Source organism: Lepisma saccharinum, chromosome 21 (genome assembly GCF_977018435.1).
Source record: "Lepisma saccharinum chromosome 21, izLepSacc3.1, whole genome shotgun sequence".
Classification (NCBI taxonomy): Eukaryota; Metazoa; Arthropoda; class Insecta; order Zygentoma; family Lepismatidae; genus Lepisma; species Lepisma saccharinum.
In genome coordinates, this window is record NC_139249.1 from 25,092,013 (window position 1) to 25,113,173 (window position 21,161).

The 21,161-nt window shown below is 38.2% G+C and overlaps 1 protein-coding gene across 1 annotated transcript in view; it reads right to left on the reverse strand.

The window, feature by feature from the left end:
* Positions 1-21,161, reverse strand: part of LOC146004028 (piwi-like protein Siwi) — a 52,894-nt gene that overhangs the window by 9,372 nt on the left and 22,361 nt on the right. The window contains exons 8-14 of the mRNA XM_083142599.1: positions 13,231-13,373; positions 10,179-10,287; positions 5,676-5,826; positions 4,736-4,877; positions 3,688-3,842; positions 1,679-1,806; positions 548-716 (exon numbers count right to left, since the gene is read on the reverse strand). Of these exons, the coding sequence (XP_082998725.1) occupies positions 548-716; positions 1,679-1,806; positions 3,688-3,842; positions 4,736-4,877; positions 5,676-5,826; positions 10,179-10,287; positions 13,231-13,373 (997 nt within the window). The remainder of the gene's footprint in view (positions 1-547; positions 717-1,678; positions 1,807-3,687; positions 3,843-4,735; positions 4,878-5,675; positions 5,827-10,178; positions 10,288-13,230; positions 13,374-21,161) is intronic.

Consider the following 21,161-nt stretch of genomic DNA (forward strand, 5'->3'; position numbering starts at 1 on the left):
CGGGGCACTTTTGTGTCATCTCCGAACACACGAAGTTGTGCTCCGACGTGGCAACAGCGCAAACGTCTGCCACCACACTACTTTCATGGCTGTGTGTTTAGTAGGGATCCTTAGTATTCTAGAAGTCTGGTGTAATTTACAGTGATCTTTAAATGTACATATAATGGATACATCTGTGAGGAGGTGACAGTTCTGACAAATTTTTCAGAATAGAAAAAAAAATGGTACAAAATAAGAAAATTAGGAAAGCCACCAATCTTAATAGGTCTGAGGCAATATTGAAGTCATTGCTAATACTCTCAGATTGCAACCAATAACGACACAAATACTTAAAAATTGTAGCAATACAATGTTGTAAAAACTGAAATTATGCAAACTCCGCAAAAACCTGTGCAGTATTTTTACAGACTCCATGAAACACCAGGCCTCTGGAAACATCAGATGTACACGTGATTACATTCCAATGGATGCATTCTGATACAGACAGGACTTAACAACTCAGCCTTCAATTGAAACATCATAAGAACGAAAGAAACAAAGCACTTACTTGCCAAGTTGACCGACAGTTCATTGGACAATTCTTCTCCGTTGGTGTGAGGGGAGACTGCAGAGAAATATCTACTGCAGGACTTATCAAGAGAAGCAACAAGGGCCCCGTAACTCTTATCTTTCTTGAAAGTGTCATGACATACATCAAATCCCACCACCATGAGGCCCTGCAAACCAAGAACCAAATATCACAACAATAAATCACAAGAACAAAATTGTATATAGAGCTACCCACTATTTTATCACAGACAAACAATGTGTTTAACTGGCAAGTATTCAGATGCCAAAAACATGTCTGAGTAAAAAAACAATTTTTTTTTGGGTATGCTCCTCTGTATCCCAAATTCACGCCCTTGTACTTCAATTTTTGTTCCTTCCTGTCTCGTATCCAAACCTTGCCATTTTTGTTGGTACCTTCATATAAAAATGAAAACAACATGTGCATATACTGTATGTGTGACTCGAGGCTGTCACTGCAACAAATGGTAAGAGGTTTGCCATTGATCATGCAACCTGCCACATTCAGGTAATAAAATTCAGAGGTATTAGTCAACTCACCACAAATGCAAATGAAAGAAACTGAGCTGATACCATTTGAAGAGAGAAAAAAACACTCTTGCAGATTCCTGTTGATACTTATAACATTAACTCACTGTTATTCACAATATTCAGTTTTGCTTATGAAATTGTAAAATTACATTGTGCTATACCATTTACATCTCATTATTACTCTTCAGTGGACGGAGCCTCATGCACCTGTAAAGGTTCTACAGACATGTGCTTTTCAAACTTGCCATACAATGCTAGAAAATCAGATTGAAAATTAATTGTCGCAGAGATGAAATCTGTTTCATTTTCTTTGTTAAAAACAGGGCTTTTAGCAGAGGTAAAATTTATACACTGTGCCTCCCAATGGTGTTGAGGGAGGAAGAAGAACATTGAAAATTAAAATCCGCTCACTCAAGGTTAACATTTTAAATACTGAAATTTTTGTAGTCTTTTTGTAATGAGAAATATAACAGAATAAGGAACTATACCAGTAAGGATATTACATGTCAAACTGAAACTGCTAGTTTGCAGTTTCTCAAATCTAAATAGAAGAATGAATACAGGAATCAAAGCTACTTACATTGAGAGGTATTTCAACTGTCCATGGAGATCCTCCAATCTTGCAGTTCAGCTGGATGGCCACCTTTGTTGCAATGCTCATCGCACCTTTGGAGGCAAGATTCCTAGCACAAATCACTTGGGTAGGGACTGCAAGAGAAAATTAAGTATCACGAAATTCTAGAATGAGAGCAACTTGAAAACTGTGAAATTTTACTAATACTGAAGAAATACAAGTATCAATAAGTAGAGTGACATATTTGTGTAAATAAAATGTTAAAATCCTAAGGTGTTTTCTTTTTTAAAAAAATTACATTCTAAAGGTGGGAGTGAGTATAATACATCATAATCCTGACATAATACATTTTTATTGCATTATTTAGGTGGAACATTCCCTTTCTGCTAACAATGGGGATGGGACAATTTAATTGGTGGGTCATTCCACGTCGAATCACACAGGCCATGTCACCACCCCACAGAGGTTCCAATGGAATTTTGTATGATGTGGTTTCTTACATAGGTCAAGGCTACAAGTATGCAAACATTTATGGAAATCCATGTTGGTGCGTGACATCTGAATACACTATTGTGTGGATTGACATGGAATGACTCTGGTAGCATACCAGCAGAGGACAAAATAACCATAGTGATAAAATATAGCTTTACTGATTTCAGTAAACTATAACTTAATGGCAAATCTAGACATTTTGATATAATTTGTGTAAATGTAGAAAATATGCATTATGGAAAAAACATGTTAATCAGTAAAGTTCTATTTTTTATGTGAGCTGTTTCTCCTTATGTTCGTACCTTCTGGCAGTTAAGATGGACATGGAATAGGCATGTTGGTAAAATTGCTGATAAACTGTGGTATGCGTATTTAGTTTTTGATGAAAACACTAAATGTGAAATAACACAAACTGCTCCCCTGTGCATTGCACCATGCCATGAAGGCGTGCAGTGGGTATGGAGTTAAGGCCCCACACTTTCTTGATCACGGCCGAAGGTGGGGATGATATGATTAGCACCATGCCCCTGGCAGCCTTTACCCCCCGGGAGTTTCCTCCAGGTATAAGATGCTAGGTTGGCACCAGAGCCGCTTGAACATGTGGAAAAAATTAAGGTGCTCCCCAACAGGGGATCGAAACCAAGTATCTCACATGGTAGTCAAATACCGTAATGAATGAGCTACCCCAGCTAACCCATTGTAATGTTAATTTTTAATGTTTCTGGAAGGTGAGAGGGGAAATTAAACAAAATGTAAAATGAACGGCAAAATGCATAATAGACTCAAATACGAAATTTAGGGTTTATTTACCAACGCGACACTGAAGTTTGAATTGTCTATAGGTTATACAATTCATAGGAAATCGAATAGTTCTTCTGTAAATATTTGAGAAGCAAAAATGGATCCCTTTATACTTGTACAAAATTGATACTTTGGTTTATTGATTTAGTGTTTTAAGTCCACTTTATGCACAGGAAGGCTAATCGGGACTGGACCTACAGTTTAAAGTGGCAACTACACTACCACTGCACCATCGGGGAGGTCTTGATACTTTGGTAACTACATAAATGTGCTATTAGGGATATGTTTAATTGTGTAATAAGTGCAGTTTTAAAATAAATTTTAGGATTATATTCACAATTTTACAAGCAAAATGTTATTTCATATCTGCTCTTGATCCAAATTTTCACTGCTATAACACTGAAATTTTATTTTATTTACTGCTTTTGAACCCAAAATTGACTTTTAGTACCAACGTTTTGCTTTTTCATTTACCAAAAAATTACGTGTCTCCACTGATAATTTACTGGTTTGAAACTTTGCAGTTTCTTTTTCAAAGCAAGATCCACTGTACTCGCCTGGTTACATACATTTTGTAAAGGGGTTATGAGCAATCCTGTTCTTGAAACAACATTTGCTATTACCAATCAGTACTTTTATCAGAACCAGGAAAAATAAGAACATACAAAAAGAAGCCAGGTGCGTTTCCGAGGCTAGCTAGGATGACCAGAACTTATTCCTACCTGCTCTGTTAACACAGCATTTCCTCTTAATGGCACCATATCGGTCTGCTCTGTCGTTGGTCACAACACACATGATCATTTCAGGATTGGTTCTGTTGATCACATCCTCCAATGCTTCCACATAAGTGGTTTGTCTATCATCAGGTATGTCGCGACTACAATGGAAGCATGTATTAAAATCACGAAAGCACAATTTAAATGGTAAACATGAAGATTCAATACAAATGCAAATTTATTGAGTGAAAATGCAGGTGTTAATGAATACACAGTTGTTATTTCTGGCTCCAATGAAACAATAAAACTATAATGACACTTTAATATCAATTTACCTGCATTAAATTGTAAAACATGATAAAAATAATAAAACCTCTAAGTTATCCATGTTTCAGAGATACGGCATCCATTCCAAGCTAATTAAAAAAAGGGAATTAGAACACACATACATAAAAAATACTTGGCAGAAACTGAACAACTTCTTTCTTGTTTTATCCTTACACAATGGAGGTATTATCCCTGAAATACCAACAGACTTTACAAGTATATTTTCATACAGGGATTGTGGTGTTTTTCCTGAGATGTTACAAATAAAGTCACGTACTTTTCGGCACCATAATCTTCCAATTCATATTATGGGAGTGAGAGCTGCGGGGGTAAATAATTACAGAGAAACTTGGTACTCACGGTTTCCAAGAAGCTGTTTTTAGTTTGTTCATTTCCAACGAGGAGGTGGAAGTGGCCACCAAAATTATTAGAACACACTAAAAACAGCTTTGCGGAAACCGCGAGTATTAAGTTTCTCCGTAATTAAGAACTTTCCAATATTTGAATAAATTGTACATGTTCACAACTGCACAAAATAAAAGGAATATAAAACAGTTAGTTATCACTTCATAAAAACATTAACTTTTGCCACATAATATTGGCATTCTCACAATTCCCCCATATATTTGGACTTAGTGAAATCACATACTTTAATGTACCATCAATATAAGCATATGGTCATAGCTGAAAATCAACCAGCAAGCAAAGTAGACATGAAGAAACTTACTACTGAGGTGCATCCAATCTGAAACTCATTCCATTACCGGCTTTTGTCAGCATGTTGACAAAACTTTGAGCATCCCTCTTGCAACGAGATGGTGTAATGACTACCCAGTTCCTAAGGGAACGGCACACCAGCAAGGGGTTGCCTGGAAAGATTAGTACAAAAACATACAGAGCATGTTAATGGAATATTTATATTACGTACACTCATCCATGCTTTCAAACAGGACAAAGGAACATGTTTCACGTGCATGAAAATTAAAAAAATAAGTGTTCGTTCTAAGAATGATTCAAACTTTCAAACAAGAAAAAACAGTACTTTGCAGCTGGAATTCCCCCCCCCCCAAAAAAAAGGTTAGGTGCTCCCCTGTGCTTAGCACCATGCCATGAAGGCATATAGGGGGTGTGGGGAGTAACGCCCCACACTTTCTTGATCCGGCCGTGAGTGGGGTGATCAGCATCATGCCCCTGACCGGCTTTACCCTCCAAGGTTCCCCCCCACCAATGTCATTCGACGCTGGGTGGCTGCCAGGGTCGCTTCCGTTAGAAAAGTTCCCGGATTTGAACCGGCTGGCGATCGAACCCGGAACCTCTAGCATGGTAGTCAGACACGTTACCGACTGAGCCACCATGGCCACAAGTCATATTTTTGGTTCAGTACATCACATGTTGAATAAACAAAAATCAATTTCGAGATGCATGTTAAAACTTTCCTACCGATTGCATAATTATCATAATTACGTTCATACATGTACACTGAAAAATTTAAATGAATAACTGTCCAACACGACACTGGTTACTTTCAGTTAAGCACTTATATAATAATACATTCAGTTAACTGAAGAAAAAAATCACTTTTCAGAATGCTGCACATACAAAAACAGTGGAACCCAGATTTAATGTTCCTCGATCTTGCATTTTCCCCACATTATACATTCACTTACTTCTGAGGTCTCGAGTCCAGTCAGTCTGTGGGCCGGCATCATACTTGATGTTAGAAGCCTGAACTATCTTCTCCTGAGGAAGAACTCTTCCATTGAACTGAACAAGGTTGCCGTCGAGTTTGAGATTCCAATCCCTCAAATCTTGTTGAATCTGGAATAAAGTAGAGTTGCAAAAAAGCCGGCTTTTTTTAATGGATGTTTTCTTTTTTTGGATAAAAAGCTGGCTATTTTGAAAAGAAAAAAAACTGAAATTTTGGTTTTTTTGGCTTTTTACCAATTGCAGCTAACCTAAAGTTACTGTTATGAGTTTACAGGTTTGTAATGACATACATTTTACAACTAGCTAAAAAAGTTACATGATGTACCAGCCAAGAGACAGATATTGGCCAATCCCAGTGGACACATATTGCATAATGTGTCAGATACAATTTTAATACCTTACCTTTCCGAGGGGGGAGGGGGGTTGCAGACCCAACACCTCTATTTTTTTAGATTTTTCAACTGTTTGAAAATAAATTAGATTGTTCCATAGGATGTTTCCAATATTTCTGTATTACTTTTGTTCATAAAAACATAAATGTAATGTAATTAGGAGGCAAAATGCACTTGGTGGGGATATCAGGCGCCATCTTTGAATGAGTCTCATTCGAGACACTCATGCCATTGACAGTGTACAATTGGTTGATAATGATGGTATTATTGAAATTATTATATTTAATAAACAACTGCACTTTTACAAACAAAAAAGCATTAATAAAAGATTATAATGGATCTTGTGAGTATTAGTGAATGATAAAATATATGTGACACACTCATGCAATAATTGGTTATGATTTTTTATTAATGATAGTAATTTTTGTAATTATAATTAATAAATAACTGCACATATATAATTAGCAAAGGAAGCAGTGATTCAATAATAAAAAGGTTTCTTAAATTTTAGTGATTAAAAAAAAAGTGTGAGCCATCCCCCGGTATGTAAGCTTCTTCTACAGCATGGGTAAGCTAGGGTTAAAACTAAACGTGTAGTCCTGATAAGCACATCTGGCCATAAAGTGGACTAAAAACAAGCTTTTACATGTTTGTATCTCAATCTAAATGTTGATGCCATAAAATATGAAACAAATGTTAATAACAAAATATTTGATGTTTCAGGACAATTAGCCAGCTCACCATGGCAGAGTGGTTAGCATAACGCACTACAATGCCAGGGGCCCCGAGTTCGAATCCTGGCCTGGGAATGGATGTTTGTGAAAGTGTCCATTCCATTCATCAATTTCATCATATCATCAGTCATCCCCATATTTGCAAATTAGCCAAATGTGGCAAAAGAAGCAAAGTAAAATAAACCAAATGAATCAATCGAGACATTCAAAAATCTTTACTATTCACAACACATATGCAGAAGAATAATTATTACGTGTGTGTGTGTGTATGTATCCTGTTTAGCAGAGTAGAGATGGAAGCTGCTACCTCTATTTGGTGCAAGGTGCATAAATCTTAATCCTAAACCACAGCTAGAATATATACAGGGTAGGGTTCTTTGTAGACAACGAAACCAGATCGGATGACTTCCAATGGAGACGTTTAAACAAGTATATTATTTAAACAAAGGATACATGGAAATAGAATATTTACATGATGAGCTACTTTTCTCTATAATTCTCATTTACAGTCAATTTTTATATTTATATATCTTTTATTATTTTTTCCTTCAATTTGTATATTCTTCTATATGGACTTCCTTCTTAATGGACGGTCTGGATTTGGACTTCCTTCTGGATTTCCTACGTGGGCTTTCTTCTTAATGGACGGTCTAGATCTGGACTTCCCTCTTAATGGACAGACCTGGATCTGGACTTCCCTCTTAATGGACGGTCTGGATATGGACTTCCTTCTGCATTTCCTTCTATTTCCGCTTTTTGACAATTTATAAATTCCTATATCATTTTTCCAGCTTTTTCCCTTAAGCTTTGGGAATTTCGAAGTAAATGCAACCTCTCGAACCGAAGCAACATAAGCTGCAAGTGTCGCTTGTCACTTGGCCTGTAACGTTTTCTCAGGGAACTTTCAGACCAAAGCAACAAGTTCTCACTTGGAAGCAGACCCTCAGTAATCCAGTCAACCTTTTGAACCAAACTGCGACAACAAGCTCAACATGTCACTTGCATGTTGCTCGGACTATACTATTTTGTCAGTGGCGTGCATCGTGCCGCTTCGGTCTGTTGTTGTTGCATGAATGGCGAATATTTTGCTTTATACTGAAGGAAACTGTGTCGCTTGTCATCTGTGACTTCAGCCTGAAAGCTCCTTCAATGGAGTACATCATGTTGCCTCAGTGTTGTTTGTGCATGCGTGGTGGATGCTTGCTTACAGACTGAAGAAGTCTATGTCACTTGTCACTTCAATGTGGCATTCCCCACTGCCATGTCATGCTTTGGTCTGAATATTCTCTATACTTTACAAGATTGTTAGCTACTTCATCAGAGATTAAGATTTAATTTAGTCTATAAATCACAGAGAACAAATTGGAAGTACTACTGTTGTAAAATACCGGCTTTTTGATAGAATGTTCATTTTTATAATCATAAATGGGCCTCTGAAGTGGAATAAAGTAATGCTCTTGCCTTTTAAGGGGTCTGAGGTTCAATCCTCAGTGGAGGCAGAGTGCCTCGGATCTCATTTCAAACTGTAGATCCGGTCCAGATTTCTTAATCCCCACCCTCTCCCATTTGTGGCCAGTCAAATTTACTTCTGCTTCAATTTTAGTGCTAGTATTTTTCAACTGCAAAAGGTCTGTTGCACCAAGGGGTTGATAACTAATTTAAATCTAATTTTATATTTGACAGCAAGTCTATACATAATTGAACTATGATCATGTCATAGTTGATATATTAATATTAATTGAGGGTGCATATTAATTTCCATATAAACTTTCAAGATCAGAAAGGTATTTAGTAGTGAAGTTGTTGGGATCAGGGCATTGACTTGTAAGAAATAAATTTACTGGGCTTTGGTCTCACAAAGGTTGAGAACCACTGCAACAAGCAGCCAAAATACATCACTAGTTACTCCATGTCCAGGTTTAGCGGACATTTAACCAAATTATACATGATATTTTTTTATTTTTTTTTTAGTTTATTTCACTTCGCGTTTTGTGCCTCTTGGCTAATTTGCGAAGATGGGGATGAGTGATGAAATTGATGAATGGACATTCACAAACAACCAAGCCCGAGTGGGATTCGAACCCGGGCACAATGTGCTAACCACTTGGCCACAGGGTCCAGCACATGATGTATTGGAAAGCCAGAATACAAATATAGTTTACTGAACACAAAATTTAATGTAAAGAGATTTGATACCAGATTTTCAAAAGGTAGAGCAGTATTTTCTCTTTTTGCTTCTGTACGTGTTTGTATAACAAATTCAAGCATTGAAAATCATATCATACTATTAGGTTCTATTAAAAACGCATACAAAACTACTCTAGTTATGTGAATATGTTCATATTGCATAGATTTATTTAATAAGCCTACCGAAATATGAAGATAACACTCAGAAAGAACTGTCCATTCAAAAGGGACAGCTTTTTTGAAAACACTGTTCATGTCTAGCTACGAATTTCATATTGTAAATTGTATTTTATATTTAGAAATGAGAGTGTATTTTACATTAGGGAGATAAACGAAAAACCATGGAACAGGAAAAATACTGCCAACTCCAGGATTTTCATTGATTTGATACACTTTTGCGAAAAAAGCTGAAAAAAGCCCAACCAAAAAAGCCCTGGAAAAAAAATCCATTTTTTTTCCGACCACTTCCAACTCTAGAATAAAGTATTAAGCTCTTCTTCATGCACTGCACACAATCTTACACTTACATAATAAATATCAGGGTTCCTATGCCTTGTCAAAAGAAACTCAAGACCAACACATGGAAAAACATTCGGAATCTTAAACTCCTATAATTTACACATTATGTAAGCATGCTGAACAAAGTTAGGATCTACCATTATGTACACACGTATATATAGACTGTTTCAATTATTAGCATTTTATCATCAGAGGCATGCATATTTAGTTTTTGACAGACACGAAATGTGGAATAACACATTGTAAAATTCACTTTTCATGCTTTTGAAAGGTGTATTTTTGTACCATGTTTTGCCACAAAATGCAAAATAAATTCTCGAACACAAAATTCAGTTTATTTACAGATGTGAAACTTTTTAAGACTGAATTATTGCTGATTAATTCTGCTGCAAGTACTTCGGAAGTAAAAAATGGACTCCTTTACACAGGAATAAACTGTGATGTGCTATTAGAAGGGAAATATTTAGTTTTGAAACCAATTTAGGGTTATATTCACGACTATCACCAAAATGTCATTTCATTTACCACTTTTGATTCAGAAATATGCCCAGTTTTTGTACTGAAATCTTCATCTTTCATTTACCATAAAATGCCTGGCCCTACTTATGGTGATATCATGCTTGTCACTTACTTCTTTAGTTCTATTCAGTCGTTGATTGAACTGCAACAACTTTTCAATTCTGCTGTCAGGAGCAACTCTGGTATAGTTGGCCAGCTCTCTCATCAGCGAAAAGTTGTTTCTGGAAAGGAAAGAATTTCAATTAGATGCGCAATTTTTTTTGTGAATAGGATGATTAAAACTATACATAATCTTTAACAAACCTAATGGATAACAACTAACAAAGCCTCCACCAGCCCCTCTTATTATTTGAAAATAAGATCCTTAGGAAAATATTTGGACCTAAAAGCAATGAGGAGACAGGTGAGTGGAGAAGGTTATATAATTTAGAACTACATAATTTGTATTCATGTCGAGATATTATTAGAATAATTAAATCAAGAAGACTTAGGTGGGCAGGCCACGTGGCACGAATGGGAGAGGAAAGAGGAGTCTACAGGATTCTTGCTGGGAAACCTGATGGTAAGAGACCTGTAGGAAGGCCAAGACGAAGATGGAGGGACAACGTTGAGATAGACCTAAAGGAAATCAGTAGGGATGGAAAAGAGTATACAGATCTTGCTCAAGATAGGGACAGATGGAAGGCCTGTGTTGCTGCAGCCATGAACCTTTGGGTTTAAGAAGGCTAGAGAGTGAGTGAGTTAGTTACCAGCCCCTCTACAAGAAATTTTGTTATTCCACCACTGGTGTGTATAGGGTGTGCAATAAATGGAATATGTTTAAGTGACTTTTTTACACTGTTTCGTACATAAGAAAATGTTTATGCACTCACATGTTTTATTGAAATATTTTTTTTTAATTTTTAGATTCGAACTTGTCTGCTTTCAACACCATGCAAAATAATTTAACAGTTATTTTAAGTGGTTTTTATTTTATTTTATCTGCGAAGTTTTGTTCTTGTTTCCCAGAACTTTTTTTCAAGCTACACCAAGATATACATAAAATAACCTCACATGGCTAGTCAGAAGTGTAGAGTGACTAGCCATGTGAGGTTGTGTTATTGTATTCAAACGTTATTCAAAAAGAATGGTACAAAAGTTAGGTTAATTTATTTTTAAGTGAAAAGAGATTCAAAAGCAATTCTGGTGGGAAAGAAGAAAGGAAGGTTGTAAATTATAGCCTGTGGTTGTAGTTGTCATAAAATCCGGTAGAGGCGCTACTTGTTGTTGATAGCTAAAATGACAACAATGAAGGTAGAGCAAGCATATTGCATATTGGAATTTGCATGAACAGGGGCAGTTGTTACAGTTCAGAGACGCCTTTGCACGGAATTCAAGAAACGACCACCACATAGACATGGTGGGTGCAGATGTTTGAATCAACTGGATGACTGTGCAGTAGAAAAAATTCCAGGAATGTCGAGGGAGACAGTGGATAGGATTATTGTTTTGACATCTGCTGTGTTACCCAGGAAGCTCATATTCAACATTTGTAATTGCCCAGGTAAATTTACAACCTTCCTTTCTTCTTTCCCACCAGAATTGCTTTTCTATCTCTTTTCACTTAAAAATAAATTAACTTTACTGTTATACCATTCTTTTTAATAACCCTGTATATCTTGGTGTACCTTGAAAAAGTTCTGGGAAACCAGAACAAAACTTCGCAGATGAAATAAAATAAAAACCACTAAAAATAACTGTTAAATTATTTTGCATGTATAAAAAGTGGTTATGTGAACCCTTAAGAAGAACATAGGTTTCAACACCATGGTAACAGAGCATAAATTGCATAAAATACAGAAGTCCTTTTCTCCATTTGCAATTGGTGGTGATCTCTCTGCTCATATTGCATGAAATGTTCATATTGCATAGATTTATTTAATAAGCCTACCGAAATATGAAAATAACACTCAAAAGGGACAGCTTTTTTGAAAACACTATTCATGTCTAGCTACGAATTTCATATTGTAAATTGTATTTTATATTTGTGCGTGCATGCGTGCGTGTGGTGTGTCTGTTTTCTCTACCAGATAGCTGCTGATTTTCGTGTCGGCAACTTGTGTCACAGCTCCAAAGGTGTCAGTATCAGATATTATTTTGCATCAGCAGACAATTACTCAGTTGTAATATAATTAAGCCTTGTTTCCATATTAAAAACACTAAGTTGCTGACCAAACTCTTTCTGTATGTAGTATATTTCATCATTTTAGTTTAGTTCTTCGTCTGAGGAAGACCCTGATACAGGGTTGAAACGTTACCTGTTAAGTGTTTTTATCTTAATAAACTGCCTTGGTCAGCAACTTAGTGTTTTTAATTACTCAGTGTAGCTTACACACTACAGGGTGATCACAAAGTCCCATTACCCCCTATGTATTACATAGATGTTAGTGATCACAAAGTCCCATTACCCCCTATGTATTACATAGATGTTAATGAATTGTTGTTTCTTATGTGCATTTACTGCCATCACGCCAGCAATGTTGAGTAGAATGTCCCATCATACATGGCGGAGAATCATACTCTGCTATGAAAACGATGGTGTACACACAGACACTCTGGACTAAATCATAACGAATAGTCACACTACCTCCGAGTTGTCCTCTGCCATGATCTCACATTAATACAATGCGACCATCTATGACGATGTGGACACGCGATAGGGGGTAATGGGACTTTGTGATCACTCTGTACATATGTTCTCTCCTTCGGTCATATGACACATGCCCACCTGATGGTAGAGTTTGGTCCATACCTTTGTAGCATTAGTCATCACACCAGGATTAATACATTCCCTGAGCTCTCTACCAGCATTCTTGGCAGTTGGGGTACGTGAACACTGTCCCTAACGTACCACTAAAGGAAGAAGACACACATTAAGTCACTGCAGTAACAGATAAACACCTTGCATATTCCAAAAATGAAGAACTCTATTCTTGCTCGGTCGCCATTTTGTAACTGCACTGCACTCGTGCTGCCACCTGGTGTGCATCACATAAAAACTTTGATATATGTAAAGAACCAGAATCTTGCAATCATTGTATGTGTTATATTTTGCAAAAATACAGTCTTGAAATCTGATGAATCATTTATAGTATCCCTGTATAATAGAATTACTCAAAACATACCTCATTTCAGGAGAGAGGCCTGTTATTCTGCAGAGTTCAGGAACCAGATAAATGAGTTCAGGAGCCCCGGCACGTCTCTCACGTGCTCTTGGCTTGGAAACCAGCATAGGCTGATCCATCTGAGTAATTCTGAGTTGGTATTTCTAGAAAAATTCAGAAGAAAAAAAAACATTTACATTTGAAAATTATAGAAAGGTGTTGAGACGGATTAATCAGTATTTTTTTTTGGTATAAACATATTAGTACAATTTTCAATAATTTTGCCAATCCAATGTAACTCCATGTTGTTGTTAGATTTATACAAACACATAAACACAAGTCATTGGCCTGGTTATCAATTCAATTCAATTATCCATTTTTGAAGGGCGAGGTTCAGCCTGCGGCTGTTCTGCCACCTATGCACTTATTTTTAAGAATGTAAACCCACTGTAATAACCTGATACAGTACAGATACAGTACATACATTAAGAAGATTAATAAAACATCATGTTCAAGGAACATTTCCATGGTACACTGGGGAACTTTAAAAAAAGGTCTCCCTCCTCTTAGTTAGATTGGAAGGTAGTTGGAAACACTTCATTATAGATCGACCACAAGGGAAAAAACCTTGGGACGAAAAGTCCCCGCGCAGCTTTCCCTTCTTCCCTCTACCTCGGGCCATAAGGAAGCATGGTCAACTCTCCCCCTCCCTTCCTCGCGGGGGTATGGTGCACAGGATTCGCGGGTCTGCGCAGGTTGTTTTGCTCGTGGTTCCACTATACTACAGTATTTTGATAAGAGAGTGAAGGGGAGGAAGATCGTTGCAAATAAGGCCACCCGTACTGTGAGTCACTGAACCTCAGGTGTAGGTAGGCTGTATTCACGTAAACTTGTTTCTTGGAAGTTTTCTCTTGGAGTCCGATCAGACATTAACTTGGTAGTTTATGGAAGAATTTTAGGTGTTCCTGCCTCTGTGAGTGTGCGTGTGTGCACCAACACCTCTTTCTTTTTAAGTTTCATGTATTGCATCGATTAATTGCTGTCATGGGAATGAACCAGTTTAGCAATGAATAAATAAGGAAGGATACAAAAACAAAAAATACCTAAATTCCTGGCATGAGTTTCTTCTCTACTCTTGATTCTTTTTTAATTATTCACCGGGTATCACACTCGGGACCCCTTGTTTACAATGCAACGACGTTACCTTGGAAGAGAAAATAAAAAAATGTTTTACATTCTGCATATATGGCAGTATTCTTTGCATGTTGTCTTGGGAGTATCTGTTAACCCTCACTATTTTGAAGGATAAAACTAGTTGAAGCTGTGTTCATTCATGATGCTATATGGAGAGTGATTTCTGAGAAGTAACAAGGAAATAAAGTCACAGAATGCGCAATAGTTTCGCTCGCGTTTTTCGGAGAAAAAAATAATGGTATGCAAATCTATTCTACGAATGATTAAGTCATTGTGACCCTTAACTGCATTTTGCAGACTAACGAGGCTATGGCGTCTGGAAACTCATGCAGTGAGGTTGGTGCTGTGTCCTATCCATATTTGTTTGTGATTCTTATTTCACAAATTTCATCACCTTTAATCCTAATCATTGTGAATTATCTAGAAGTGGCAGTTAAGCGTAGTTAAATAAATCAAATCAATCAATCAGTGCGTCACTGCATTTTTCACTTTTATTTATCTTCCTGATCGGAAAACAATATTGTACAGATATAGCTAATACGTTAAATTAAGCGCACCCAGGAGATGTACTATGTAGATTTTCAGCAAAAAATGCAGGCTCGACCAGGACTTGAACCCGGGTGTCTGGCAATCCATGCCATTGCTCTACCACTGAGCTACCGAGCGCCAACGCAGGGGAAGCCAGGTCGGATCGGTAGCTCAGTGGTAGAGCAATGGCATGGATTGCCAGAGACCCGGGTTCGAGTCCTGGTCGAGCTTTCATTTTTCACTGAAAATCTACATAGCTAATAGTGTATATCACTATATTCATGTGAATTATTTTCCATCATCGTGTGCTTAATCATTCCTTAGAGCAGGGGTTTCCAACTAGCGGCCCGCGAAGCCAGTTTGCAAAATACAGTTTGCTTCTCTCCAACTTGAATTGTGTGATTTGCAAGGCGATGTGTTTCTTCAAACTGGGCAAGAAAAGGGGCCAGAGTTTTTCAAATACCTTTCAAAGGAATGCTTTCCAAACCTTCGTAGTTTTGGGCAAAGAATGACATCGATGTTCGGTGGCACATACGCGTGTGAAAGTGTATTTTCTTCAATGAAGTTCATCAAGAACCGCTAGAAGCCGACTGGCAGATTCTTCACTGCTTCACCTTCTGAGACTTTCAAATTCAGAAATTGAAGTGGACATTACAACTTTAATAAAAGAAGCAGATCGGCCTCAATTTTCACATTGAACACTTACTATGAAGGATTCTTATTTGTATGGTGTGTTTTTCATTTTTTTCAATTCATCCATAAGTATCGGGGTTTTGTGAAATAAATTGTAATTATACAATTTTGATTTGTGATTCCATTGTTTTTACTACCTCATTTTAGAAATTTAGGTTATGCGAAAGTACTACATTTTCAGTTCAGTACTTACAATATTAGTAATTTTTAATCCCCCCCAAGAAATGCGGCCCGCCAATAAACTGCTGGATATAATTTTGGCCCTCGGACCTTTTGAAAACACTGCCTTAGAGCATAGACTGGCTCTATAAGTGATGCTCTGCACTGTCTGCCCTTAGTGCAATCGACGAATACAAGCTGTTATGTTCGATGTCAAGGAACAAATTTCTCCTATACATTAAAAAGATTTTGGCCTTCGTGGCAGAGTGGTTAGCTACAATACAATGGGTTCCGGGTTCCAATCTCGACCTTGGCATAGGTGTTCATTGTGAGTGTCCTTTCATCAATTTCATCATATCATCACTCATCGCTTCGATTAGCCAATAGTGACAGAAAAGCGAAGGAAAATAAACCAAATCAAACATTTAAAAAAATACCTGAGGGGCTAAATATGAATTTACGAAATATAAAAATATATAAAATACAGTAATTACCTTGTTGGCATAGCAGCCTTTGTAGCAGAGTTTAGCTGCCTTAGGGTCATACGTTCGAATTAGCTGTAGGCATAATGCATGGATAAGTTTTGTGTTTGTTCAATCATGCTCATGCATCAAGTGAAAAATGATTTTATATAATGTGTGAGTTATTCAAGTGTGAAGTGTGTGGCAGTAAGAAACTGCGGAACCTCCCGCAGATTTGAATTACAAGTAAATTCGGGAACCCACACCCACAAGTGAATTCAGGAACTTACACCCACAAATGAATTCGGGAACTTACACACACAAGTGAATTCGGGAATGTCCCGAGAGCTGAGCCAGGCTCTTTGCTTGGGCGTTGCCACGAGTCAAGAAACAGTCGTCGTAAGAGGAACCGTGACACATGCACACGGTTACAAGTGCGCCTTCGTGTATATTGACAGTCCTTCGTGTTTATTGTATAGTCCTTCATATATGTGTATTGTAGACATTAAATATATGTATATATCGTCTTTGTGCGTCTGTTACTTAACCAGACACCATGTGAGAACACACGGATTTAGGATAATTCGGCCCAGGGTGGATTTCAGCCAGTTAGCCAATGTAGTGCTGGGCTTTCTGGAAACTGACACTCATCAAATGGTCCTCCGAGCCGGATCGAGTCGAAATTGTAGTTTTCGTGCCGTATTCCGGTAATTCGTCGTCAGGAAATCCACGAGCCAGAAGTAGAGTCAACATGCCACAACCTCGGTCCGCCATATTCGTTTTGCATCTCTTGTATGGCAAGTCAACATGGGGCAGTTACAGGCATCAAAGACAGTCCTCAAGCGGGAAATTGAAAACAAGTCAGCTTCACCAACGCTGGAAAGTGCGACACTTCAAGTCTACATAGACAAGGTCCTTCAACTAAGTGCAGACTGTAGTGCATTACTCGTTAATATCGTGAAACTTTGTGAAGAAACTGTGTTCTCACAGTATTACGATGAACTGAGTGCGGTCCCTGTATCAAAGACAGAAGGGAGCAGTTTCTCCTGTTCTCACAGTTAACAGTGATGCGAAAAGTGACGTTTGGTTACCAAAACTAACATTGCCAGAATTCAGTGGTGTCATTCGGTGCATGACAACAAACAGCTCAGTGGCACTCGGAAGCTGCAATATTTTAATTCGGCATTAAAGGGTGAACCGTCGTTATTAATCCACTCCATCGCAATAACAGATGCAAACTACGAGGAAGCGTGGAATCTACTAGTCGCGGTACCAAAACAAGAGAGATATTGTGAACAGTATGATTAAACGCTTGGTGAATCAACCTTGTGTGCCATCAAACTCGGCCACAAGGTTACGCAAGCTCATTGACGTCACTTCTGAGTGTGTGCGTGTGCTGAAGGTTTTGGACATTCCTGTAGAGGCTTGGGATGCAATATTAACAGAGGGAACTTTCACTGAAGGATGCAGAAGTGCCTAAGTTCGAGGACTTGACTATGTTCCTGGATGTGTGTGCCAAGCTCTCGCAGAGTCTAGGTGACCACCAGCCTCCAAAGGTCCAACAAACCCCCTCCCAAGGCCAGTGATCATCCTGTGAAGAATGTAAATTCGTATCATACAGGTGCTGAAACTGTGTGTGTTAAATGCTGCAGACACCACAGGTTGCATACTTGTCAGAAGTATCAACAAATGTCTGTGAAAGATCAGTACTATTTCGTGAAAACCTATTGTTTGTGCTATGACTGTTTGAAATCTAATTGTAACGTCGGAAAGTGTTCTTCGCGCACGTGTATGGTGTGCTTTAGAAAACACCACACATCCCTTCACTTCTCTCCGAGTGAAAATCCCAGTTCTACGCAGCAAGTAACGTCCCACATCGCTAACAAGAAGAAAGCCATTCCATTGCACGAAGTTCTCTTGTCTACAGCCACTGTGGGTGTCAGGGACAGACACAACAACATTCAGCATTTTCGGGCCCTCTTAGATACTGGCTCTGAGTGTACATTTGTCACAGAGAATTGCACTCAGCAATTAGGTCTTCGAAAGAAACACATCAGTGTTGCCATATCCGGTATTTCAGCAACAGGTATCAGTACTTCTCGTTCCATGGTGGACCTACAGTTTAGGTCAAAAGTGGGCGACGAAACGTACACCACCAAAGCCATTGTTGTGAAGATCACAAATGATTTGCCCCAGCAGCAATTCACTTTCGATCACCAACAGTGGACACACTTACATAATCTTGACCTTGCTGACCCGTCCTTCAATAAACCTGGGAAAGTAAGACATTTTATTTGGTGCAGATATTGTTCCCTTACTTTTAAGACCTGAGAAAGTCGCAGGTCCAGTAGGTACACCAACTGTCATAAATACTGCACTTGGGTAGATTCTTATAGGCAGAATCAACGTTCCATGCAATAAACGTGCAGTGTCATCACATCACGTGTCATGTAGTGATCTGGATGCTACCCTACAGCGCTTCTGGGAAATAGAGACTGTGCCATCCGAAAAACTGTACAACGAAGAAGAAAACTTTTGTGAACAGCATTTTCGAAACACATATGAACGCGACAAAAACGGTCGTTATGTTGTAAAATTGCCCTTCCGAGAATAAAGCGGTGTTCTTGGAACCTACCCCTCCACAGCAATGGAAGCTAGGAAGAGTAGTGAAAGTTCATCCGGGACCAGACAAGTTAGTACGATCCTTGAGAGTGCGAACAACTGATGGACAATACAGATGTCCAATTGTGAAACTTGCTCCTCTCCCCTATTGTAAGGAGACATAAGTGTACTACATTGAAATTATTGATTATGATTGAAATTAATATTTCAACAGGGAGGAGTGTGTTCGGTGAACAATGTATATAATTAGTGTTTTTCTAATTTTCCTTTTTTGTGTACATGCATCAAGTGAAAAATGATTTTATATAATGTGCGAGTTATTCATGTGTGAAGTGTGTGGGAGTAAGAAACTGCGGAACCTCCTGCACATCTGAATTATGGGAACTTACACCCACAAGTAAATTCGGGAACTTACACCCACAAGTGAATTCGGGAATGTCCCGAGAGCTGAGCCAAGCTCTTTGCTTGGGCGTTGCCACAATTCAAGAAACAGTCGTCATCAAAGAGTCATTGTCAGAGGAACCGTAACACACGCACACAGTTACAAGTGCACTGTACACACATTCTACAGCCGAATTTCAGTCCTTCGTGTATATTGACAGTCCTTCGTGTTTATTGTATAGTCCTTCGTATATGTGTATTGTAGACATTAAATATATGTATATATCGTCCTTGTGCGTCTGTTACTTAACCAGACACTGTGTGAGAACCGACGAATTTAGGATAATTCGGCCCAGGGTGGAGTTCAGTCAGTTAGCCAATGTAGTGCGGGGCTTTCTGGAAACTGACACTCAACACATAACTTAGACGTAGAAATATTTTGTGCGTTTGTTTATAAAATTGTCTTGAGTATTGTGTATCATCGTATTCTACCTCTTGAAATTAATGATGACTAGAGATGAGAAGTCACACATGGCAGAGTCAACATGCTTCGAAGCCATGATTAACGCATGGATGAAAATCTATGTTTGCCCCATCACATCATATCATCAATTATTTACGTGAAATTTAGAAATTTCGCACTTCCACGTTGCACAATTTAATGGTTAAATCCTATTAATTTCGAAGATACACTGTCTTCATTCACAAAAGGGTACAGCGTCTGAAGCAGAGATGGTACCGCGTCACTGCTTTGTTTGTTCCCAGGCAGCAGTAGTTGCAATTTCTCCCCTTCGGCGGCACTGGCATGTGTATCCTGGTTTGCGTCGTCTACTTCCTGTTGTCAGGTGGCGCAGCAAGACTAAGCATGTCAGCACTGCCGAACGGGAGAAATTGCAACTACCACTGCCTGGGAACAATCAAAGCAGTGACACGGTACCATCTCCGCTTCAGATGCCGTACCCTTTTGTGAATGAAGACAGTGGATTTTTTTAAATTAATAGGATTTAACCATTAAATTGTGCGTGCAAGGCTTTAGTGCAACATTTCTAAATTTCACATAAGTAATTTTAAACAGTGTTTACCGCATCCCTCATGAATGTCATCAGTTGCTCATTCATCCTCATCGCCACGTATTTACCAAGAGGCAAAGAGGCAACGTAACATATCCTAAATACAAAAATAAAGAACAGGCACAAGGAAATGCACATATCGAGCCAAGTCGAGGTTGTGTGTTGCAAAACAGAAATGTGTAACTATTTTGGCAAGAGCACATTCAACTGTTAGGGCACAACCATATATCACACAATACAGGTGAAATTGTTGTTGATTGATGTGAATTGTTAATCTGCTTAAATTCTTAAAATACTCTAATATCAGGTTTTCTGTTGCAATTATTATTTCAATTTTGAAGGTCTCCATGGCCGAGTTGTTTTTACAAACTGCTCTATGAAACAGGACACCCTATGTTCAAAGGTTGGGTAATACTTAGGAGCTTATTATGTTCGTTCATTTATTTGGTCACTCCATCACATTCGTCCTTATCATTGAAATTAACGAAGAGGGTTAGACAATGGTCGTAAAAATTGCAAAGTTACCACATGCCTATCATGTGCCGAAAGCAAGGACCTTCCTTGCTCGTTTTCTTTTTATATTTGTTTCAGAGCTAATAAAAACCACAATAAAAAAAGATGAAAAAACAAACAACCAATATTCATTTACAAAGGAAATAAATTGCCAGCTCAGAGCCTGATTTCTTGCAAGCTCAAAACGGACCTAAAATAACTCCTGAGGCCAAACGGCCACAGAACGAACGCTATGTTAATTCCTTTAGGACTTATGACTAGTATTGTTCTCCTGTGTAGCATTGCCAACCTTGACAGGTGTCCGTGTATCTCTTCCTTGTCTTGCATAGAG